Source organism: Carcharhinus amblyrhynchos, chromosome 1 (assembly GCF_965287045.1).
Source record: "Carcharhinus amblyrhynchos chromosome 1, sCarAmb.v2.hapA, whole genome shotgun sequence".
Taxonomy (NCBI): Eukaryota; Metazoa; Chordata; class Chondrichthyes; order Carcharhiniformes; family Carcharhinidae; genus Carcharhinus; species Carcharhinus amblyrhynchos.
The window spans coordinates 37867232-37892985 of NC_137324.1; the positions used below are offsets into that span (position 1 = coordinate 37867232).

The 25754-nt window shown below is 40.8% G+C and overlaps 1 protein-coding gene across 1 annotated transcript in view; it reads left to right on the forward strand.

Annotated features, from left to right (window-relative positions):
• rgp1 (GP1 homolog, RAB6A GEF complex partner 1) overlaps window positions 1–23198 on the forward strand; it is a 31783-nt gene extending 8585 nt beyond the window's left edge. Inside the window, exons 2-8 of the mRNA XM_080197563.1 lie at window positions 2164–2300; window positions 4046–4129; window positions 5777–5926; window positions 7871–8017; window positions 10733–10860; window positions 14063–14240; window positions 21666–23198. Of these exons, the coding sequence (XP_080053689.1) occupies window positions 2164–2300; window positions 4046–4129; window positions 5777–5926; window positions 7871–8017; window positions 10733–10860; window positions 14063–14240; window positions 21666–21889 (1048 nt within the window). The 3' untranslated portion in view covers window positions 21890–23198. The remainder of the gene's footprint in view (window positions 1–2163; window positions 2301–4045; window positions 4130–5776; window positions 5927–7870; window positions 8018–10732; window positions 10861–14062; window positions 14241–21665) is intronic.
• Window positions 23199–25754: the final 2556 nt, after the last annotated feature.

The following is a 25754-nucleotide window of genomic DNA, read 5'->3' on the forward strand; positions in this document are numbered from 1 at the left end:
TGCTAAAGCATGTTGGTAGATGTTGCTGGCTAATACACGGTAGAAGGGTCATTTAGACCCAAAACATTAACTGTTTTTCTCCGCAGATACTGCCAGATCTGCTGAGTTTATCCAGCATTTTCTGTTTGTAATTTTAGATTGCCAGCATTTGCTTTTATTTGGAGAGAAATAAAACTGTTTAAGCCAGTATTTATTGTGATAAACTGAATGAATTGAGAAACAACATTTTTGATTTTGTTGTGTGCAGCAAACAAACCATTAAAACAGAAAAATACTGTGAATCCTGAAAAACTGAAATAAAAGTTTAAAATGCTGGAAACACCTGGCAAGTCTAACAGCATCTGTAAAGAACAACCTTCCATTCTAGTGCCTCCAATATGTCTTGTTCCTCATCCAAGAATTCCCCCACTGTGGTTGTCAGGGCCCTTGATTGTGCTGTCCCATTCCCTTCTGTCCATTTTCTTTTCCCTCTCATCATAATATGGTTGCCCTGCCTTCACCCTCCACTCCATAAATTCCATTTTCAATGGATTATCCTCCCTTATTTCTGCCAGCTGCAGCGTGATGCTTCAAACACATCTTTCCTTCATTTTTCAGCATTTGGAAGGGGTCAATCTTTCTTTGACACTCTGGTCCACTCTTTAATCACCCCCTTCCTTACTTTTGTCACATTTATGTGCAAATCCTTCCCTTAACCTTCTGTGCTGCACAGAGAGCAATCACAGCTTCTTCAGTCTCTGCACATAACCAAAGTCCCTCATCCTTTTGGATTTGATTTATTATTGTCACTATTATTCCTCCCTTCTGGAGTAATGATGATTTATTTTTTAGTAATGGTGAATTGACCCGGGTTTTGGAAAGGAATTGTGAAATATGCAATGATGATGTTACAGCATCACTTTTTTCAAGCAAATGTATTTTGAATATTCTGATTATTCTTTAAGTTTAATAGAAGCTCATTATTTGAAAATGACTAAATAGTTTATTAGGTGTTCACAAAATTGCTGAAGTACATAGAACAACAAAGAACAATACAGCGCAGGAACAGGCCCTTTGGCCTTCCAAGCCTGCACCGACCATGCTGCCCGACTGAACTAAAACTCCCTATCCTTCCGGGGACCATATCCCTCTATTCCCATCCTATTCATGTATTTGTCAAGACGCCCCTTAAAAGTCACTACCATATCCGCTTCCACTCCTCCCCCTCCCCCCAGCAACGAGTTCCTGGCACCCATTACTCTCTGTGATTTAAAAAAAAAATCTGCCTCATACATTTCCTTTAAATCTTGCCCCCCTCACCTTAAATCTGTGCCCCCTAGTAATTGACTCTTCCACTTTCGGGAAAAAGTTTCTGACTATCCACTCTGTCCATGCCTTTCATAATCTTGCAGACTTCTATCAGGTCGCCCCTCAACCTCTGTCGTTCCAGTGAGAACAAACCAAGTTTCTCGAACCTCTCCTCATAGCTAATGCCCTCCATACCAGGCAACATCCTGGTAAATCTTTTCTGCGCCCTCTCCAAAGCCTCCACATCTTTCTGGTAGTGTGGCAACCAGAATTGAACACTGTATTCCAAGTGCGGCCTAATAAGGTTCTATAACGCTGCAACATGATTTGCCAATTTTTAAACTCAGTGCCCCGGCCAACGAAGGTAAGCATGCCATATGTCTTCTTGACTACCTTCTCCACCTGCATTACCACTTTGTGACCTGTGTACACCTACACCCAGATCCCATTTGCCTAGTAATATTCTTAAGCATTCTCCCATTTACTGTATATTTTCTATTTGTATTAGACTTTCCAAAACACATTACTTCACATTTGTCCGGATTGAACTCCATCTTCCATCTCCACTGAAGTCTCCAACTGATCTATGTCCTGCTGTATCCCCTGATGGTCCTCATCGCTATCCACAAATCCACAACTTTTGTGTTGTCTGTAAACTTACTAATCAATCCAAACATTTTCCTCCAAATCATTTATATATATTACAAACAGCAAAGGCCCCAGCACTGATCCCTGAGGAATGCCACTTTTCACAGCCCTCCATTCAGAAATGCTACCCCCTGTCTTCTTTGACTGAGCCAGTTTTGTATCCATCTTGCCAGCTCACCTCTGAGTATTTTGGATCTTGAGCCATGTGTTTTGTCTTCTGTTTATCAGTGAGATGTTGGCATGGGCAAGTGCTCAAATACATTGCCAGTTTCATACAAGTGAGAGTCGTGTTGCGCTTCCGCCCTCTGAAGACGCAAAGCATGATGTGCAGGCTGAGAATGAAACAGTTTTTGTTCCAAACAGAGGTAGGATAATTTTTTTTGAGCTTCCTTCTAATTTTGGTACAAAGATCTGATTATGTGCAGTGATTTTAAAACTTATTACTACTGTTAAGAGATTTTAACTGTTTGGAAATTTATGTATCGATCCATGTGAGAAATTAAATCGTTCGTTTTATTGGGGGAAGGGGGATGTGGGGCAGAGGTGGGGAGGCTGCATAGAACCTCATTGGCTAGATTCCTTTCAGTTTTTGTATTTTCCATTTTAACCTGTTCTGTGACTCTACCCCTTATGAAACTAGCACCTCCCCTTTGTTGTCTTGTGTTAATTTTGTCCACAAGGCTTTCCTGCTGATTTCATTACCTCATCAATTTTATCACATTGCTCGTCATGCTTGTTAGCTATTAATGTAAATAGCTAGGTTTTTGGATGAAACGAAATTTATTGAGGAATAGAGCGGAACTCCATTCACTAACACACTGTCTTCTTTTATCCCCTAATATTGCCCACATTTGTTTCACTCTATTTGTTCAAATGGTCACCCATGTGTTTGTTAACTCCAGGTTTGACTATTTTAATGCTCCCTGTTTTGGACTCTTCTGTAACCTCTGTAAATTTTTATAATTGAAAACTTTGTTCCCTGTATCTGATACTGCTCCAGGTCTCACTGATAACCTACATTAACTTACAGTACCTGAAAAACCTCTCATTTAAATTTCTGATTGTACTTAAATCTCTTTACAGCCTCACCTCTTTCTATCTCTCTCTAGCTATAGAATTCCCATCTGAACACAGAGATGAAAAATTTCTTGCCAAGATATCCTCATGGTTTTTCTTCCTCAGTTACTGCACCAGTGACTTCTCCTCCTCTTGACTCACCTTTCCCTCCTTTGAGTTCACCACCTTCTTTAAGTGCCTCCTTCCACATAAACTCAGCTACCCATAATAAAGGCGAATGCTGCAACCTTGCTATCTCACCTCTGTGGTATGATGTGACTCTATCCTTTGTTGCTGAAATTCATTCATGCTTTTATTACTTCCAGAGCAAAGCACTCTAAAACACTTATGATAGTCCACACAACTTCCACTCTCCATAAACTTGAGTTCATCTGAAATTCTGCTGCTTTACTTTTACTCATCAGGTGCGTTCAGCCTGTGTTTGCTGACCTGTATTGGGTCCAGAAACACTCCTCATTTAAAATTTTCATTCTTGTGTCCAAATCGTTCCATGGCTTTTATTCCTGTTGACAAATGCTTCTTCCTTTGGCCCTACAATTATCTGAGAACTCTGTGTGTCTACCGTGAATCTCGGGCATCTACCACCACTACTGCTTTACATCGCTATACAAATGTTGTTTCCTTCAGCCCCTTTCTGCATTCTCCCTCTCTTTGCCATATCATTAGTGGCTTTACCTTTAGTCATTTTGGCTCCATGCTCTGTAATTGACTGCTTTCATCTTCTGCTCCTCCCTTTTCCCCTTTGAGAAAGCCACTTCTCTTAAAATCTTCTTCATTAGCTAAATGTTCAATTTTTCACTTGCGTTTCTGTGAAGCACCTTGTTATTTTCCTTTTTCTTTCCTACCCCTATGTTATAAGTGTTGGATAAATGAAGGTTCTTGCTGTTGTTTCAATATCACCTTGGGTAATGTATGGGAGATTTATTTGATTGTTTATAGATCTAGTTAAAGAATCATGATCTGGTCCAATAAAGAATTGGTTTCAATTTTAGCTATCAGTTAAATGTTTAGCAGAATCATTATTTAATTCCAGGTGAGCGAGGGAAATGTATTCTAGCCACGCCACCCAAGATACTGTTCTGTGACCTGCGACTTGATCCTGGTGAATCAAAGTCCTGTAAGTACACATATTGATAATCTGATCTAGATAAAAAACTATGTTTCACCATTTTAACAGCAGTTAAAATACAGGCAGAGCTATACTTGCTTTGTGCTCCTCTTTTTGTTAGTAGTTACTGTTAACACTGTAAATATTGTGAACAATTTTGGTCAAACCTGGTATACTGTGAACAGTTTTGGTCCCCCTTGTCTAAGGAAAGATATATTGACATTGGAGGCAGTCCAGAAAAGTTTCATTAGATTGATCTCGTGTGGTGGGATTCTTTTATGAGGAGAGATTGAGTAGGTTGGACCTGTACTCAATGGAGTTTAGAAGAATGAGAGGCAACCTACTGAGACATATCAAATTCTCAGAGGACTTGATAGGGTGGATGCTGAAAAATTGTTTCCCCTTGTAGGAAAGTCTAGGACCAGAGTATATAGTCTGAGTAAGGGGGTCACCTATTTAAGACAGAGATGAAAATTGATTTCTTCTTTCAGAGGGTAGGGAGTCTTTGGAATTCTTTTCCCCAGAGGTTTGTATAAAAGCTGGGTTGTTAAATATGCTCAAAGCTGAGATAGAAAAGATTTTTAATCAGTAAGGGAATCAAGGATTATGGGGATAGGTGGGGAAATAGAGTTGACGATTATCATATCAGATTGGTCATGATTTCTTTGAGTGGCAGAGCAGTCTCGATGGGCCAAGTAGCCTACTTCTGCTCCTACATTTTATGATCTTATAATTGCTTTTAATGTTGTATGTTGGTCATAATGTGCCCAGTGATAAAATTAAGAGGCAGCATGAGAGGCAGATTTAGCCAAAAACTATAAATTACTAAACATATCAGTTTATATTATAGTAGGAGACTGTTCAATGTATTGTCCATGCTGACTTTTTGCCAAAGTGGTTCAAAATGAAGCTCACGGCCCTGCTTTATACCCTATAGCTCCATTTCGCTGAATTGCCTTAAAAAGGGACAATGATCTCTGACAGCACTATCCTTACAGCAATACATTCAATGTTGCATTGAAATTTCTCCTAACCCCTGTCCTCACTCTCTTGTTAACAATTATAAATTGATGACCCATGTATTACTGATTCCCAATCAGTGGAGATGCTCTTTCCTTATTTATTCTTATCAAAGCCCTTATTTTAAAAATCTTTCTTGGCTTCCTGATAGACAAGGGAATTAAGGGTTATGGAAAGCAGGAAAGTGGAACTGATCCACTTCAGATCAGCCATGATCTTATTGAATGGCAGGGCAGGCTCGAAGGGCTAGATGGCCTACTCCTGTTCCTATTTCTTATGTTCTTTCTCTGTTGTAGTACTCAGTATCTTGTGTGTCAGGTATCATCCTGCTGAATCTTTGCCTCAGTGCTCACATCCTGGACCTGAACCAGAAGGTTATTTGGCTGATTTATTTTTCTTCCATCTCAGAAAATTCCAAAGCTTCTCTGTACTGGCTATCTTAAAAATGCCACATGATATGGAATATAGGCGTCCCTTTTGCTTGCTCTTTTTATATTCAATCATTATTAAGGACTAAAAATTTATAGAAACACTGTATTGAAACATAGCAGTGGTTAATACTAGCAGTCAATATTTTTCATTCTGATGTGATTTTTCTGAAATGATATGTGATTTAATTTTGTTGAAAATCTTTAGATTCTTACTGTGAACCTGTACCTCTTGATGGTCCACCTTCCTTCCGTGGTCAGTCAGTGAAGTATGTTTATAAATTGACAGTTGGCTGTCAAAGGGTCAATTCTCCAATTAAACTTCTACGAGTTCCTTTTCGGGTTTTCGTTGTTTACGGTAAGTCTGAGGCGAAGATAACTTATCTGTGAGGAGCTACAGATAACTTGTAAGATATTTAATTCCATAGGCAGGAAATTTCTGTTGCAATGTGTATTTAAAAATTGAAATGCTCTCTTTAGGACAAGAGACTATTATTTTCTCTTTAAGTTTGTTTCCAGTTCCTCCTTGATAGCATTATAGGTTGGTGGATCTAATCCAGACTTTGTAAGGATGGGCCTTTGACAACCCAAGATTTGTCCCCTCTTCTTAATCGTGGTGCTGCTTCTTGCGGAAACAATTAGATTGTGAAACAGTACCATACAGATGTATGTTTACAATGCCAACATGATTATAGATAATGGGCAGGATTTTTCTCGCAATCCACTGATGCGTGTTTTACAGTGTTGGAGGCAGCCCACTATTGGCTGGCGTTGTAATCTTCGGTGTTGTCAATGGGGTTTCTTGTTGAATTAACGCATCGCCACTGGGAAACCTGCAACAGGGTACGTCGTCGATGAGACTAGAAGACCCTGTTAGCGTGAACTGTGAGAAGATTCTGCCCAATGTACATTTTGATAAGGAAATTATACAATCCTTGCATATTTGAGCTAGCATATTACCTTATTCACAGAAATTAGAATTAAATTGCCTTTATAACAGCTGAGGTAAAATCTTCCTTTAAGTCAAAGATGAAACAAAATACTTCAAGAAAAGATGAGTACTGGTATTTGGTAAACCTCAAACAAAATCAAAAGTTTTAAACATTGAAGAACTGTAGAACTTGGCTTTCAATATAACAGCTGCAGCTGTATTTCTAGAAATAGTTACTTAAGTGCTAAATGCTGAGAATAGGTGAATTTTTGCTGCAGGCACAAATCAGATTTGCAGATTAATCACCTTTTTAAAAGAAAAATTTTATTAATTCACAAAATATTTTGTCACTAGCTAAACTATCATTTATTGCCCATCTCTAATTGTCCCTGAGAAGGTGATGGTGAACTGCCTTCTTGAACAGCTGAAGTCCCTCTTGAGTAGGTACACCATTTGTGCTCTTAGGGAGGGTGTTCCAGAATTTTGACTCAGTGACAGTGAAGGATTGGGGATATATTTCCGAGTCAGGGTAACATGTGGCTTGGAAGGGCAGCTTCCGGGTTGTGGTGTTCCCATATGTCTGCTGCCCTTGTCCTTCTAGATAGTAACAGTTTGGAAGCTGCTGCCTAAGGAGTCTTGGTGAGTTCCTGTAGTGCATCTTGTAAGTGGTACACACTGCTCCCACTGTGCATCAGCGATGGAGGGAGTGAATGTTTGTGGAAAGGGTGCCAGTCAAGCAGGGTGCTTTGCGCTGGATGGTGTCAAGCTTTCTGCATGTTTTTGGATATTGCCCATTTTTAATTCTGCCCAATTTTAATTCCCATTGAACTTCAAACATTGTGCAAGTCAGTTGACTAATCAGGTATGCCTGGTTTCCACATAGAAGTAAAAGTGAAAACTTGCCTGTGGATGTGATGCAAGAAAAAGCTTCTTCAAATGACGAGTGGTTCTAGTCTGGAATGCACTGCCTGGAAGTTTGGTTTAGGCAGGTTCAACTCAGGCATTCAAGAGAGCATTAGATGACTACTTGAATAGAAACAATGGCCTCACTCATCCCAAAACTGGAAAATCTTACCCAAAGTCAACGGACCTTTCCATGGTTCACCCCTCACCCGTTCCAATTCCAGTGGTGGGCTGGATGGTAAAATTGACCCCAATGTGTAAGTGTATGGGGAAAAGCCTGGGAAATGGCATTAAGCCATAATGCTCTTTTGGAGAGCCCATGCAGACATGATGGGCCAAATAGCCTCCTATGCCATAATAATTCTGTGATTCTTTTTGATTCTGTGATACGACTGTGTGTAAATGACTAGATTTCATTTATCAATCTACTTTGCTTTGTTATGAAATGTAATTTTTTTTTCACATCAGGGCTAGAAGATTACCAGTTTCCACCAGATGAAGCTGTCGCACCTACAAACCCATTTTTGGATGAAGATGAGAACATTAAAAAAGACACCAGATTAGTCGACTTGGCAACAGAAATGCTGATGACCAACACATCTCGCCGTAGTCTTCGTGAGTATTTAATAATGAAAACCAGCATAAAATAGACAGTGACTTCTTGCAGATGCTCTTATACTCTTCAAATGAAGAGCTTCCCCAACTTATTAATGAAATTTCTAGATTTAAATGAAGAGTGGTTTCACCAAGATAAGAAACGAATAGGTGGCTGCAGTGATCTAAACAGTGTCTTGCTTTTGTGCTGATTACACATCAAGTAGTTGTCACAATCCAAAGGATGTACTTCTTTTAAAGTTCAGAAAGCAACTTCTTTTGCTCTGCTAAACTTTTAAATTTTAAAGTTTGCTAAAAGTGACTCCACTTTAAACTGATTCTGTGTTGATCGTTATATTTCCATTCTATTTTTCTTGTGGCTTCAACAACAATACAGAAGGGATTTGCCTGAAGTCTAAGCCTGGCTCAATGAAGGAATAGATGTAACGCCAGTAGATAGCGTTACTAACCTAAAGTGCTTTAAAAATCTAACCATTACGTTTAGTTTTCTTGCATTGTCTCTGATCTTCTCAGTAATTGCACCAGAAAGCAGTCAAAAATAATTGCCCAAGACTGGTAGAAAATAAATTAACAATCAACAATAAATCAGTAAATTGTTTTGACGACATGGTCCTTTGACCTGCCATACAATTTTGTTTCTCTCCACAGATGCTCCAAGCCTGTTGAGTATTTCTAACATCTTTTGCTTTTATTTGCGAAATATTCATAAATACACATTGTGTTTAATTAAAGGAAAATTAGAAATTACTCTGTTCAAAAGTATTAGTGATAAAACTTCTGTTACCATGTCTACTGTTTGTCTTTTAGTTTCCACGATATATGTTCTGTATCAGTTTACTACAACATAGGATACAGTTACATCGTGGCTATGTTACTTAACTCAAAATCTAAAGGCTAATAATCCAAAGATATGAATTCAAATCTCACTACTTCAACTGGGGAAGTACAATTTAATTAAATAAAGTCTGGGATAAAGGGCTAGAATTATTAATGGTGAACGTGAACATGCTGACTTGTTGTAAAATTTAAGTGATGTCCTCTTAGATAAGGAAATGCTGACCCAAGCTGGCCCATATGTGACTCCAGACCCACAACAATTTGTTTGACTTTTAACTGCACTCTGAAATAGTCTCGCAATCCACTCACTCAGTTGTATTCAAGAAGGGAGAGGGGCGGCACCGTTTTCTTCAGCCCAATTAAAAATGGGCAATAAATAATGGCCTTAATATTGATGCCCACATCACATGATTTTCAGAAGGCGTTTGATAAGGTGCCGCACAAAAGGTTGCTTCAGAAGGTTAGGGGGCATGGAGTTGGGGGTAAGGTGTTAGCGTGGATAGAGGATTGGCTGTCTATTAGGAGGCAGAGAGTTGGTATCAATGGGTGCTATTCTGATTGGTGGTTGGTAACTAGTGGAGTGCCGCAGGGATCGGTGCTGGGGCCTCAGCTATTTACCATTTATATAGATGATCTGGAGGAGGGGGCTGAGTGTAGGGTGTCGAAATTTGCTGATGACACAAAGATGAGTGGAAAAGCAAATTGTGCGGAGGGTGTGGAAAGTCTGCAGAGGGATCTAGATAGGCTTAGCGAGTGGGCGAGGACCTGGCAGATGGAGTACAATGTTAGCAAGTGTGAGGTTATCCACTTTGGCAGGAATAATAGTAGGAGGGATTACTATTTAAAGGGCGAAAAGCTGCAGCATGCCACAGTGCAGAGGGACCTGGGGGTCCTTGTGCGTGAGTCGCAAAAACCCAGTCTGCAGGTGCAGCAGGTGATCAAGAAGGCGAATGGGATGCTGGCTTTTATAGCGAAGGGGATAGAATATAAAAGCAGGGAGGTCTTGCTGCAACTGTACAGGGCACTGGTGAGGCTGCAGCTGGAGTACTGTGTGCAGTTTTGGTCGCCGCACTTGTGCAAGGATATTTTGGCCTTGGAGGGAGTGCAGAGGAGGTTCACTAGGCTGATAATGGAGATGAGGGGGTTGGACTGTGAAGAGAGACTAAATAGACTGGGTCTGTACTCGGAGTTTAGAAGGATGAGGGGGCATCTTATAGAGACGTATAAGATAATGAAGGGGATGGATAGGGTAGAGGTAGAGAGATTCTTCCCGCTCAGAAAGGACAGCAGGACTAGAGGGCACAGCCTCAAGATAAGGGGGGAGCAGTTTGGAATGGAGTTGAGGAGGAACTTCTTCACTCAAAGGGTGGTGAATGTCTGGAATTCTCTGCCCATTGAAGTGGTGGAGGCTACCTCGCTAAATATATTTAAGTCATGGGTAGATAGGTTTTTGGTAGGCAAGGGAATTAAGGGTTATGGGGAGAAAGCGGGAAAGTGGAACTGAGCCACTTCAGATCAGCCATGATCTTGTTGAATGGCAGGGCAGGCTCGAAGGGCTAGATGGCCTACTCCTGCCCCTGCTTCTTATGTTCTTATGAATGAATTTAAAAAATGATAATTAACTAGTCCCAGTTACTGTGAGTTATTTGATCTCAGATAGGGATGCAGTTGGTAGCACTGGACTGTGGAATTTGTGGGGCAAACTAATTTATAATGTATATGCTACAGAACTTGAAAAGCGATGGGGAACTAATGAGTCTTTGTATTGACCAAACAAGTATTAAAGGAACATGACTGCAGAATCGAACTGAACTATTATAGTAATGGTGCTTCTGCTTAAAAAATCCTTTGATTAATATTGTTTTGTGTCTTCTTTAGATTTGTATAACATTACGAATATCCGTGGGAAGGTTGGAAAGTTTTGCATCTTCAAAACCATCTATAAAATTGGAGAGGATGTAGTGGGCACATTTGATTTCTCTGAAGGAGATATTCCATGTTTACAGGTCAATATATCCTGCAAGTTTTGGCAATTTAACAGTGTACTGCAGATATGCGGTCCATCATTGTGAAAGTGTTTTGATAATTGTCATGCCACGCATAAGGGTAAAACAACCAATACAAATTCAAATACGTTTGTCTTGGAGCTATCTACTGGCCAATTGGGCAAACGTATTTGATTCCTGGTCTATACTAAATTATTTGATTGTAGTTGGTGCAAGACTGGGAGTTTTATTTTTTGCATTTGTTCATGTGATGTGGGTTTCTGGCTAGGCTAGGCCCATCTCTGATTGCCCTTGAGGACGTGGTGATGCCCTGCCTTCTCGAACCACTGCAGTCCATGTGTTGTAGATTCACTCGCAGTGGTGTTAGGGACTTCCAGGATTTTCACTCAGGAACAGCAATATATTTCCTAATCCAGATAGTGTGAGACTTGAAGGTAAATATGGTGGTGTTCCCATCCAACTGCTGCCTTTATCCTTGGTTTGAAGAGTACTGTTGAAGGAGCCTTGGTGAATTGCTGCACTGCATCTTGTAGATTGTATAAACTGTTGTCTCTGTGCGTTGGTGGTGAAGGAAGTGAATGTTTACATTGATGAGTGGTGTGCCAAACAAACGGGTTACGTTGTCCTGAATGACATTCAGTGTCTTGAATGTTGTTGGTGCTGCACTCATCCAGGTAAGTGGAGAACATTACATCACATTTTGACTTGTAGATGGTGGACACCTTTGGAGAGGCAGGAGAGGGAGAGGGATTCATTGCAAAATTCCGAGCCTCTGACTTGCCGTTGTAGCCATGGTATTTAGATTCTGGTAAATGGTAGCACCCAAGATGTTGATAGTGGATGATTCAGCGATATAAACCATTGAATGTCAAGTGGCAATAGTTAGGTTCTCTCTTGTTGGAGATGGTCATTGCCTGGCACTTGTGTGGCATGAATGTTGCTTGCCACTTGACAGCACAAGCCTGAATATTGTCCAGGTCTTGCTACAAATAGACACTGCTTCAGTATCTGAGGAATCTGAGTATTGAATATTGTGCAATCATCCGTGAACACTTCAGACCTTGTGACAGAGGTGAAACAGCTGTAGATGGTTGGGCCGAGAACACTGTCCTGAGGAATTCCTGCAGCGTTATCCTGGGACTGAGACGATTGACCTCCAATCACCATACCTGTCTTCCTTTATGTTAGGTATGACTCAACTAGTGGGGCTCCTTGATGCCACACTTGGTCAAATGCTGCCTTAATGTCAATGGCAGTCATTCTCCCTATTGTGTACTTGGGGCATTAGTTGTGTGTCATGACCCCTTTATGAGGACATCACATGATCACTCCGTGATGTCATTGGCCTCCCCAGACTCTGCAGTTGCGGATTAAAACCTATATAGTGCACACCTAAAATAAACCTGACTGTTTTTATTAGAACTTTTGTGGACATCCTGAATTAAACTGAAGCACCCTGCCTCACCAAATCAACACTCAGCTCAATTCTTTTGTCCATTTTGGACCAAGTTCAGGAGCAGAATGTTCCTGGTGGAACCTAAACTGTGCATCAGTAAGCAGATTATTGCTACGCAAGTGCCACTGGATAGCACTTTCAATGACACCTTCCATCATTTTGCTGAAATCAAGAGTAGACCAATGGGGCAGTAATTGCCTAGTTTGGATTTGACCTTTTTGTTTGTGAACAGTACATATCTGAACAATTTTCCACATTGATGGGTATATGCTATTGTTGTAGCTGTACTGAAACAACTTGGCTGGGGACTTGGCTAGTTCTGGAGGATAATCCTTCAGTACTATTGCCAGAGTATTGTCAGGGCCCATACCTTTTGCAGTATGCAGTGCCTTCAATCTTCTCTTGATATCACATGGAGTGAATTGAATTGGCTGCAAACTCGCACCTGTGCTATAGCGGATCCCTGAAGAAGGCCGAACTGGAGCATCCACTTGGAACTTTTGCCTGAAGACTTTTGTGAATGCTTCAGCCTTATCCTTTGCACTGATGTGCTGGGTTCACCAATCAGGATGGGGATTTGTGGAGCCTTCTCCTCCAGAGGGTTTTAAGTCATCCATCACCATTCACAATTAATGTGGCAAAACTGCAGAGTTTAGATCTGATTTTTCGGCTGTGGCATTGATTTAGCCCTGTCTATCTCGTGCTGCTTTCACTGTTTGGCATGCAAGTAGTCCTATATGTCTTGTGCTGCTGCTGGCCTGCCCTCCTGCACATTAATTGAGCCAAGGTCGAACCCTGGTACAGCAGGGGATATGTCAAGCCATGAGGTTACAGATTGTGATTGCTTACAATTCTGCTGACGGATCACAGTGCTTCATGGATGCCTAGTTCTGTGTTCCTAGATCTGTTCAAAATCATTCCCAGCTAGCGTGCCACACAACAAGATGGAAAGTATCCTGAATGTGAAGATGGGTGATTACAATTTAATTGCATTTTGCATTAGCATTCCTGGGATAAAGGAGAAGAGAAAAGAATTAGTCATTGTTATTTCTCCTATGTTCTTCAATACTGTCCAATGCTCCTTTTTGATACATGCCCAGGGATGTTAACTGAAGGTTGGTTTAAGATCTACTGTGATATCTTCCATGACTGAACTCAGTCAGTGAGTATTCTGTCACTTGAGAAAGATGCTCATGAAATGTCAGTACTGTTGACACAGCACCTCATGTAGGATTCGTATCTTCAGGATAGATTTATGTAGTTCAGTTGAAAAGATGCTGCTGGCTCAGAGCATGAAACTGATGTTTCTAACAAATGTGCACAGAAGTTAATCCAAATGTATTAATAGACTCAACAGCTTGATAGAATATTTTGCATGAAATTGCCAGACGAAGTTGAATGGAAATAGATACGTTTATGCAGAAATTACTGTTCTGTATGTTTCTCTCCTTTCATTTTTAACACATCTGTTAAATGATGCTTGTTTTTTATTTGTCCTTGCTAATCTAGCTTTCAACATGAAATAGTAATTGTTTCCAGTTAAATAATATATGTGACTACACGGCTTCATTTCCACAAATGTGAAACTCTGATGCCAAGCTTAAATTAGTGCTTCTATAGTCATGGCTTGATAAACCATATTTATGATATATGGAACGTGTCATTAACTATGCAAATTAAAATTAAAAAAATACTTGAGTTTAGTTTTAGCCACTAATTTGAATTTCAGTCTGTTCTTATTTGCAGTTCTCAGTGTCTTTACAAACTGAGGAACATGTACAGGAGGAGTACCAGAGAAAACCTGGGCAACCTGTTTCCCTAAGTACACATGCTCGGCACCAGGAGTCATGTTTGCACACTGCTAAGACTCACTTCAGTTTACCTATTCCACTTAGCGCCACACCCAGTTTCATCACTAGTGTAGGTAAGTGTGCACCATTTGTTTTATTTATGTGGTTATGATACATGTGGGCTGATAATGCCAAGAGATGACCTGTTTGTGTATTTGGGGAAACCTGAAAAGATGTGCATTTCTATGCTGAAAATAAATTAGGTAGTTCTGCTCATCAGGAGCATTGCAAGTTAGCTGTAACCATGATAGCTCTTGCTCAGGCAGCCGTCTTTTGCCTTCAAACAGTGATTAGATCATTCAATTAATTTTGATTCCTGTCCCTGAAAGTGCAGATTACGAAGGATTATTACAACGGTATGACTAAATAACATTAATTCAATGCAATATCATCACCAATCCCTCTAACCATAATGAGCCCACTACAATGATTGGCATCAGAATCTTTGCATCATACTATCAAGCCCAATTGTTAAAAGCTTATTTAAAACTTTTAACCACTTAAAATTAATCATTTAATCAGATCCAAGGGATGAACTTAAAATTAAATAACAAGGGGTAGTAATACTAAAAGGTTCTGAAATTTTCAAAAAATTAAAATGTAAGATTTTTAGATAAGACTGAAGTAAAGCATTTTAGTTATACTCCCCCATAAGATAAAATGGTAAGCTGGTGAGTCTTCACTCACTTAAGTAATAAGTTTACTTGTCCCTAATAAAAAGAGGCATGGTAGGACAGCTCAGACCTGTGGCATGTACATCCCCTTTCATGTGGGAATTCCAGGACATTTCACATGCTCAGGCCAAGCATGTGTAGGCAGCATGTAGCATTCAATTCTGAATACTGGTGAGAGTGATGGCTTTCTGCAGCCAGAGCAAAGTCTATGGCTCCATGGGTGGCCCAGATGTGCAGGGGGGGCAGCAGGAAGATTGGGACATCAACAGTGAAAGGAGGTTTGATTGTCAGATTGCTGTTTCTGTAGCCGTTCACTTGAATCCAGGATGGTATGTTGCCTGCTGGGTGTCAGGGTCAAGGATGTCACTGAGTGGTTGCAAAACACTGTGAGGGAGGAATGTGAACATCCAGCCTTTGTGGTCCACGCTTGTACTGATGACATAATTAGAAAGAAGGATAATGTCCTGCAGGCAGAGCTTAGGGAGCTTTGGAAACTATCAAACAAGACCTTAAAGGTAGTACCACATGCTAGTGAGTATAGAAACAGGAGGAAAGAAGAGCTGACAATGTGGCTGAGGAGATGGTGCAAAAAGGAGGGATTGGGACCTATTCTGGTGGAGGTGGGACATATATAGGGCAGATAGTTGCAGCTGAAAAGAGCTGGAACAGTAAACCTTCGGGATGATTTTCTCATGCCTAGAGCCATAGAACCCTACAGTGCAGAAAGAGGCCCTTCGGCCCATCAAGTCTGCACGGAACACAATCCCACCCAGGCCCTACCCCCATATCCCTACATATTATACCCACTAATCCCTCTAACCTACGCATCCCTGGACACTAAGGGGCAATTTCTTAGCACGGCCAATCAACCTAACCTGCACATCTTTGGACTGTGGGAGGAACCTGGAGTACCCGGAGGAAACCCACACGGACACGAGGAGAATGTGCAAACTCCACACAGACAGTGACCCGAGCCGGGCATCGAACCCAGGACCTTGGAGCTGTGAAGCTGCAGTGCTAACCACTGTGCTACCGTGCCGCCCCACTGCTATTGGGGAGAGTTTAAAGTAGCTTGACAGGAAGACGAGAATAAGGAAATATTAACAAGGAAAAGCAAAATGCAGAGCAAGTTCAGAGATCGCATTAGAGTAGGAATAATATGTGAGGTGGGGTCAGAGTAAGAGGGAATACAATGAGATCCAAATTAAATTTACTTTGCTTATATGTGGATACATGGAGTGTGGTAAATAAGGTTGGTGAGGTGCAGGTACAGTTACCCACATGGAAATATGATATTGTGGTGACAAAGGAAATCTAATACAAAAAAGGATAGGACGGGTACCAAGTATTCCTGGTTAGGAGGTGTTCAGGAACGGTGAAGAGACAAAGAAAGGAGTACGGCACGAAGTTATGTTAAACCTGTATAAAACCCTGGTTCAGCCTCAACTGTGTCCAGTTCCAGATACCACACTTGTGGATACCACACTTGTGAGAACATTAGAGAAGGCACAGAAAAGATTTGCAAGAATGATTCTAAGAGTCAGGATGTCAACTATAATGATAGATTGGAGAAGAGAAGATTTAAAGAAAATTTGATAGAGATATGCAAAATCTTGAGAGGGCTGGATAGAATGATGAGGGAGCAACTGTTCCGCTTAGCAGAAGGGTCAAGAATCAGAGGACACCAATTTGAGATAATAAGTAAAAAAAAAGCAATTGTGACATAAGGATAAACCTTTCATAAGCATGTGGTGAAGATCTAGACTGTAATGCCACACATTGGTGGAGCAGGTTCAATTGTGGCTTTCAAAAGAGAAATAGATAATTATTAGAAGTGATAGTACTTGCATGGCTACTGGAAAAGTGGAGGGAGGCGGATTGCCCTTTCAGAGCTGCCACAAACATGTAACCATTCTATCATTCTTTGAAGCTCTATCTGGATTTTGCAAATTAAGTACTGCATAAGTGATGTTCCACTTCTAATTTTCTTCCCTCCTTTGGGTAATACAGCTTCATGCTGGCATGACCCCTGGGAGCCTACAGGTTCAGATCACGTATCCAAGTGGAAATGTGCAGAAGGCCATGCATGTTCAGTTGATTTTTCACCCTCTCTCATTCTTTGTGGAACTTGTTCATTAATGAACAAAAACAAGAATCCTCACTGCTCCCCTTATCCACCCTCAATCTGACTGTTGACATGCCAACCTCGGCATTGTGGTCAATTGCAGCAACCATATTGTTGTCCTGACTGAGATCAGATAATTCAACACAAGTTAGGATTGAATTTGGAACTATTTTGATGTTGTTGATGAAGGTTACAATGGGCAATGTATTTGCTATCTCTGTCACTTGGAGAAGCTCTAAATCCTTTTGTTAATCAACTCATTCTCTTGACTGGTTCAGCTGGTAACATTCTTGTGTTTGAGTCAGAAGGTTAAAGGTTCAGGTCTTGCTCCAGGACTTGAGCACAAAAATAAAGGTCAACATCCTGCTGCAGTACTGAGGAAGTGCTGCACAGTTCAAAATGCTATCTTTTAAATGAAATGTTGAAGTTTATTTATTAGTCACAAGTCAGCTTACATTCACATGCAATGAAGTTCCCCTAGTTGCCACACTCTGGCGCCTTTTCGGGTCAGTGCATCTAATCAGCACACCTTTCAGACTGAGAAGAAACCGGAGCACCCAGAGGAAACCCACACACGGGAGAACGTGCAGACTCCACACAGACAGTGACCCAAGCTGGGAATTGGGTCCTTGGTGCTGTGAGGCAGCAGTGCTAACCACTGTGCCACCTTAACCAAGGCACCCATATCTGCCCTCTCAGGAAGATATAAAAGACCCTTGGCATAATTTCAAAGAGGAAAGGAGTTACTCCTGATGTTCTGGCCAATATTTATCCCTCAATCAACATCACCAAATTAGATTGTCTAGCCAAGTTTGTTGGAGCTTGTTGTAAGCAAATTGGTGCCACATTTTACATCAGTTTTCCAGTGACTATACTTCTAAAGTAGTTCAGTAGCTGTAAAGTGCTGTGAGACATTCTGTGTTGTGAAAATCCCTTTTTATTACAAGTGCTTCTTTTAAAGTAATAGTGTATTTAGTGTATGTTATCACTGCCTAGCAATGTAAGGTTTTGAACATACAATGGTCATCTCTAACAAGGGAGAATCCAACCATCTCTCCTTAACATTCAATGGCATTACCATGGCTGAATCTCCCACCATTAACATCCTGGGGTTACATTGAGCAGAAATTGAACTGGACCAGCCATGTATTGAGGGACAGGATATATACACATTTAGAAGAAAATGTAGTTAGTAACAGGTAGCATGGTTTTGAACTGGAAAGATCATCTCTCACCAACTTGATTGAGTTTTTTGAAGAGTTGACAAAGATAATTGATGAAGAAAAGTCTGTGGATGTAGTTTATGTGGAATTTATTAAGATGTTTGACAAGGTCCCACGTGGCAGACTGGTGTAAAAACTAAAATCACATGGGATTCAGCGTGGGCGGGCTAGATGGACACAGAACTGGCTTGGCTGTAGGAGGTAGCCATATAGGGGGTAGAGAATAATGGTGAAAGGGTGGTTTTCAGATTGGAGATCATGGTGTTCCACAGAGATCAGTGCTGGGACCTCTGCTGGTAGTGTACATAAGTGGAGGAAAACGTGGGTGCTCTGATTTGCATGTTTGCAGATGACGCGAAGATTGGCGGAGTTGCTGATAGTGCTGGGGATTGTCAAGTAAACAACAGGGTATAGATAGATTGCAGACTTAGGCACAGAAGTGGCTGCTGGAGTTTGTTCTGAACAAATGCGAGGTGATGCATTTTGGAGGATCAGAATTAAGTGTGAATTATACTGTAAAACTGTATACTAAAAGACTTCTGGATGAGTATATGGGATCTAATGGGATTGGGAGTTACAGATAGTTCTGTGGCTTGGTAGGTATAGATGTGATCGGTGCAACTTGTGGGCCAAAGGGCCTGTTTGTGCTGTAGTGTTCTATGTAAGTGATAGAATCCTTAGGAACGTTAACATACAGAGGGATCTGGGCATGCAGGCCCACAGTTCCCTAAAAATGGCAACATAAATGGCTAAGGTGATTAAGAAAGCATATGGCATGCTTGCCTTCATCAATCGGGCATTGAATAGATGAATTGGGAAATCATGTTGCAGTTATATAAAACCTTGGTTAGACTGCATTTGAGGCTTACGTGCAGTACTACCAGAAGGACATGGAAGCTTTGGAGAGAGTGCAAAGAAGATTCACCCAGGATGTTGCCTGATCTCGAGGATACTCTCTTGAGGAGATGTTGAATAAATTAGGATTGTTTTCACTGGAAAGATAGAAGCTGAGGGGAGACTTGAGAGGCGTAAGCATGGTAGATAACCAGAGGTTTTTTCTAAGGGTGGAAATTTCAATTTCAATGGGGCACAGGTTCAAGGTGAGGGGGGAAAGTTTAAGGGAGATGTACAGGGGAAGTTTTTCATGCAGAGAGTGGTGAGTGCCTGGAACATGCTGCTAGAGGAGGTGGCTGAAGGGGCCTGTTCTTGTGCTGTACTTTTCTGTGTTCCGTGTATATAAATAATATGGCTATAAGAGCAGGTCAGAAACTGGAAATTCTGTGGTGAATAACTCGGTTCCTGACTCCCCAAAGCCTGTCCATGATCTACAAGGCAGAAGTCAGAAACACAATGGAATATTCTCCACTGCTCGAATGAGTGTCACTCAAAAAAAATATTTATAGGATCAAGAGAAACCAGAGTGTACTAACATCAAGAAGCTTGACACCATCCAGGGCAAAGCAGCCCACTTGATTGGCACCTCATCCACCACCTTCTACATTCGTTCCCTCCATCACCTATGCATAGTGGCAGCAGTGTGTACCATCTACAGGATGCACTGCAACAACTTAGCAAGGCTCCTCACACAGCACCTTCAACTTCTACCACGCTGAAGGACAAGGGCAGCAGACACAAGGGAACACCACCACTTGCAAGTTGCCTTCTAAGCCACAAATCATCTTGACATGGAAATATATCGCCTTTTCTTCACTGTCACTGTGTCAAAGTTCTGGAAATCCCTTCCTAACAATGCTGTGGATGGGTCTATTATGGTGGTATCTACACCACGTAGACTGCAACAGCTTAAGAAGGTGCTCACCACTACCATTTCCAGGACAATTATGGACGAACAATAAATGCTGACCTAGCCAGTGACATCTATAACCCATGAAAGTGTTGCCTGCTACACAGTCTGTTTTAACCCTTATACAGTGGACAAATAACTACAAGTAAACGTCTTGCTAGTACAACCAATATTTATTTAAACGCACACAATCAATAATCACCCACCTGACCAACAATAAGTTATCTTACAGAAAATACTAGAATTCAAGTCCAATACAAGACCTTGACTTAACTTTGCATGACTTGCAAGTACCCAAGCAGATATTGGCCTTTATCTGTGCACTGGTCTTGGTAGTCGTCTGAGTAGTTTGACCCTTTGGTCTGGTCTTCCTTCCTTCTCGGGTGTGGTGGCTCTTCTCGTGCTGGTTGTTGCTGGTGATGGTCACCATTATTGTAGTTCATTCGTGGGGTCAGAGAGAGAGATTCCTGGTTGCAAAGCACCTTTATACCCAGTTTAGTTTCATGCCCCTTTTGGCCATTGCCAATCAATCGATCAAGACTTGATCACCCTGATCAATAAAGGACCAATCAGGTGCTACCACACCGATCTCTGAGTGTGTCCCCAGCGGCCATGTCTGTGGGTGCTGAAGGCACATAGGTCACATACCTCCCTCCTAAATAAGAGTTCACGGTGCCTTTATGTCTGGTACACAACCCAGTGTGACCAGAAAGTCTCTTTCATCCTGGAGATGAAACAAGCCAGTGTGACTATAAAGTCCCTTTCATCCTGGAGACAACCCATATCCTGTTTATTCACTCGTCAGGGCTGCAGCCTGTTTGGCTCTGTCATTAAACTGCAGCCTGTCAGTTTAGTTTCTTGCCCAATTGTCCCAGAGTGCTTTACAAAACGCCATTTTAGATGGCCCTTTTGGCCACAAAAGAAAATGAAACAATGTTGAAATATTTGATCAGTTTCTCTTACCCTACAAATTCTGTGTGAACTTGACATTAACATTTGCATATTTCCAAAGAGTAATCACTGAATGTCACGAGTAATAACTCAAATGAACTATCATACCCAGTTTTTTAAGCTCCACCAAACATAAATTCCAAAACATCTGTAAAACTCCATCTCAAATCCTAAGCCTTGTTCAGCTATTATCCTGTCTTCACCAACGATTAATAGCTCCCTTTTCCCATATGTGTCCTGTTCTCATCTAAATTTGTAGTTTTGGGTGTTTCCCCAGTGGCAGAAGCTTAAACATCTTGGGTCTGCTGTTTTGAAATGCTTCTGAAGTGACTTTTAAAGGAAGCTGGAGGAGTGTGAGGGAAAAGAACCTAGATTTTTGACTTGTTGTCACCACTGTTTCCTTCCCCAGTCTTTGCTTAATGCCTGAGTTTCTCTTTTGGTTCCTTTCCTCCTTTATGTAAAATATACAAGATATTTTGCCACATTTAAGGTGTACATGGTGAGATGTTGTGGTGATCGGTTGTTATGGAGTGGCATCTTCAGGAAAAGAAATAATAGTGTCCTAAAGTGACTTCAGAACAAGAAATACTGTTGTTTAAACATATACACTACAGCAAATAATCTTAATATTTCAATTTTTAACATCCTTAAATTTTGTATGATTTTAAACATTAGGTTGGTTCTATGAATTGAAGTGATTAATGCGTGTGTTTCAATTTCAGTGTCCTTAAAGTGGCGCTTACATTTTGAGTTTGTCACAGCTCGTGAACCAGCGGAACCGCCTACTGTACTTGAGAACCAATCAGAAATAATCACTTGGACTGGGGCTGGGAAAATAGATGTGGACACATTCAGCTGGGATCTGCCCATGAAGGTGCTTCCAACCAATCCTGTGCTTGCATCTTATGTGTCACAGTTTGCATCTTCTAACTCCATTAGTATTTGAACTTCATTGTTTACTCTTCAGTAAAGGAACAATACTTTGAAAATTTTTCAACCATGAATTTAAGAAGATGTGGATTTAATATCCAAAAAAACAAAATGGAAAAGCAAGGAATAACATTGCCATAGATGCTCTAATCACATCAGGCTTTGTACTGCTAACAGGGGTTACTGGGATATTTCACAAAGTGAGATACCAGAACATTATTGTGTAACAGTGAGCAGTATTATTTTATGGAAAAAAATGTGAAGAGCAGGATTTGTGGTGTCTAAAATTTCTACATTGAAAGAGGTCAGAGGAGAAAATAATTCAACTTCCATATTTTCTTCTATTTTTGAAACTATCAATTACAAAATTTCTTGTGTTGAAAACTGAAGATTCTGTTGTGAGTAGAAGTATTTTGCACATGCCAAGTGGTTTATGGCTTTTGGACAATGATGGGTAAGTACTAGTTTAAAAAAATTAAATGTACTTTCTATTTGGTTATGAATTTTAATATAACTAGTTCGAAGCCCATGTATAGAGGGTTCTACAACTTTACATCTGTACTGATTCTAGTTTACATGTATATAACTTTCATCACATGCTTCACATTAGGTTAGCTTGCTGTCCTTAAGAATTTTACCTTTTGTATTAAAATATACTTTAGTCATTGCATTGTAATACACTAATAAATCTTGTTAATCAATATTGCCATTTAATATCTTAATTCACCTGTTAATCAAAATCATCACTTGTTTTGTGTATTCCTGTTAGTATCCACAGTGCTCTCATCTCACTACATTTTACTGACTATTGTTTGGATGCTTGGTATAGGCCTTTGTTGAATGTAAAAGTTGTGCCAGGAGGAATGATAGGCAGGCGGTCGCTAAATCCCTTGCTTTTGCTGATAAACCTCCTCTTGTTACTGGAGCTTGATCATTTTTGCTTGTTTTTAAGGGGAAAAAAACGTCAAATTATGTATTTCTTTGCCTCTTTCACAAATAAATTCCAGGAGGAATAAACTGTCAAATTCTGTGAAATTTTGCAGAAAATGTTTGCTTTAATGTCTCTTACTTTATATGAATGTAACATATTCACTTTTTAAATGTTTTAGCATTTTGTGCTCTTTTGATCATTTAATTTTATGTAGCCTTAATTTGAATTGGAATTAGAAAATTATCATGAATATTGTTGACCTTCAGACCCTGACATCTGATGAAGGCTAAAAGCAGCAATTTTTACATAATGTCAGATTTTAAATCTCTTGCAGTTTATTTCATTATCTATTTTTTGGTTATTTTGTGACTTTAATTAAAATCCAATTTCTGTCTCCTAATTTGTCAGAAGCAAGCATTTTTCTAACTTGTAAATGGATATGTGGTTGAATCATTCAGGCTGTTGCCCTCATTTTAAAACTATTTGCTTTTTGTCCTACCCTAGACCACGTGCCCTTTCCATTGTGGAAGTATAAGTTTGGTTGGAAATCTCAGCATGGAAGCCACACACAACACCTGGGCTTTCCATGTGTGGTATAATTTCATTGCATAAAATTACTCCCAAGAACTGAGGCATATTTACTGTAGAATAGTACATTGCATTTAAAATGGAGAAAACGCTTTAATCACAATGGTAAACACTTCTATGTTTGCTACGTTCCAGATATTGTGTCATAGCTAAAGAATAAACATTTTTGTTTGTATGTTACAATCATAATCAAATGTTTTGACATCAAACTGTTAGTTTAAAACTTCTTACTTTCAAAGTCACATAATAGTTAATTGTATGTTTAAAAACCAGCATTTGCTAATCTTTCATCTTTTAAAAAATATATTTTGTTCTTTAGCCTTCCTGCCAAAGGAGATAATTCAAGTGGAAAACATTTTCCCACATTACACTCATTTGTCACCTTTCGTACTCCTGTGTAGTGGATAAATGTGTAGTGGTCCATTTTGGCAGGACCAATGGGATGAAGGAGTACAATATCAAGGGTAGGAGTCTTAGCAGTGTTGAGGAGCAGAAGGGTACATAAGAACATAAGAAATAGGAGCAGGAGGAGGCCATCTAGCCCTTCGAGCTTACCCCGCCAGGCAATAAGATCATGGCTGATCTGAAGTGAATCAGTTCCACTTTCCCACTTTCTCCCCATAACCTTTAATTCCGTTGTCTATCAGAAACCTATCTACCCGTGACTTAAATATATTCAGCGGGGTAGCCTCCACCACTTCAACGGGCAGAGAATTCCAGAGATTCACCACCCTTTGAGTGAAGAAGTTCCTCCTCAACTCTGATCTAAACTGCCCCCCCTTATTTTGAGGCTCTGCCCTCTAGTCCTGCTATCCTTTCCAAGCGGGAAGAATCTCTCTACCTCTACCCTATCTATCCCCTTCATTATATATCTCCATAAGATCCCCCCTCAGCCTTCTAAACTCCAATGAGTACAGACCCTGTCTATTCAGTCTCTCTTCATAGGCTAACCCCCTCATCTCCGGTATCAGCCTGGTGAACCTTCTCTGCACTCCCTCCAAGGCCAATATATCCTTCTGCAAGTGCGGCAACCAAAACTGCACAGAGTACTCCAGCTGCGGCCTCACCAGTACCCTGTACAGTTGCAGCAGGACCTCCCTGCTTTTATATTCTATCCCCCTCGCTATAAAGGCCAACATTCCATTTGCCTTCTTGATCAGCTGCTGCACCTGCAGACTGGGTTTTTGCAACTTGTGCACAAGGACCCCCAGGTCCCTCTGCACCATAGCATGCTGCAGCTTTTCGCCTTTTAAATAATAATCCCGCCTACTATTATTTCTACCAAAGTGGATAACCTCACACTTGCTAACATTATACTCCTGCCAGGTCCTCGCCCACTCACTCAGCCTATCCAGATCTCTCTGCAGACTTTTCACACCCTCCACGCAATTTGCTTTTCCACTCATCTTTGTGTCATCAGCAAATTTCGTTACCCTACACTCAGCCCCCTCCTCCAGATCATCTATGTAAATGGTAAACAGTCGAGGCCCCAACACCGATCCCTGCGGCACTCCACTACTCACCAACTGCCAACCAGAATAGCACCCATTGATTCCAACTCTCTGCTTCCTATTAGACAACCAATCCTCAATCCACGCTAACACCTTACCCCCAACTCCATGCACCGTAACCTTTTGCAGCAACCTTTTGTGAGGCACCTTATCAAATGCCTTTTGGAAATCTAAAAACACCACATCCACCGGTTCCCCTCTGTCTACCGCACTAGAAATCCAATAAATTCGTTAAACACGACTTTCCCTTAACGAATCCATGCTGTGTCTGCTTGAATAAACCATTCTTTTCTAGGTGCCTCGCTATTCTTTGATGACGGATTCTAGCATTTTTCCAACTACAGACATTAAACTAACCGGCCTATAATTCCCTGCCTTTTGTCTGCTACCCTTTTTAAACAGCAGCGTAACATTAGCCGTTTTCCAATCTTCCAGCACTTCCCCGGAGTCCAGTGAATTTTGATAAATAATTACTAATCCTTGGGGTCCGGGTCCACAGGACTCTTAAATTGGTTGCGCAGGTGGAGGATGTGGTCAAGAAGGCGTATGGTGTACTAGCCTTCATTAATCGAGGGATTGAGTTTAGGAGTCGGGAGGTAATGCTGCAACTTTATAAGACCCTTGTCAGACCCCACTTGGAGTACTGTGCGCAATTCTGGTCGCCTCACTACAGGAAGGATGTGGAAGCTATTGAGAGGGTGCAGAGGAGATTTACAAGGATGTTGCCTGGATTGGGGTGTATGCCTTATGAAGATAGGTTGAGGGAGCTAGGTCTCTTCTCCCTTGAGAGGCGAAGGTTGAGAGGTGACCTGATAGAGGTTTATAAAATGTTGAGAGGAATAGATAGGGTG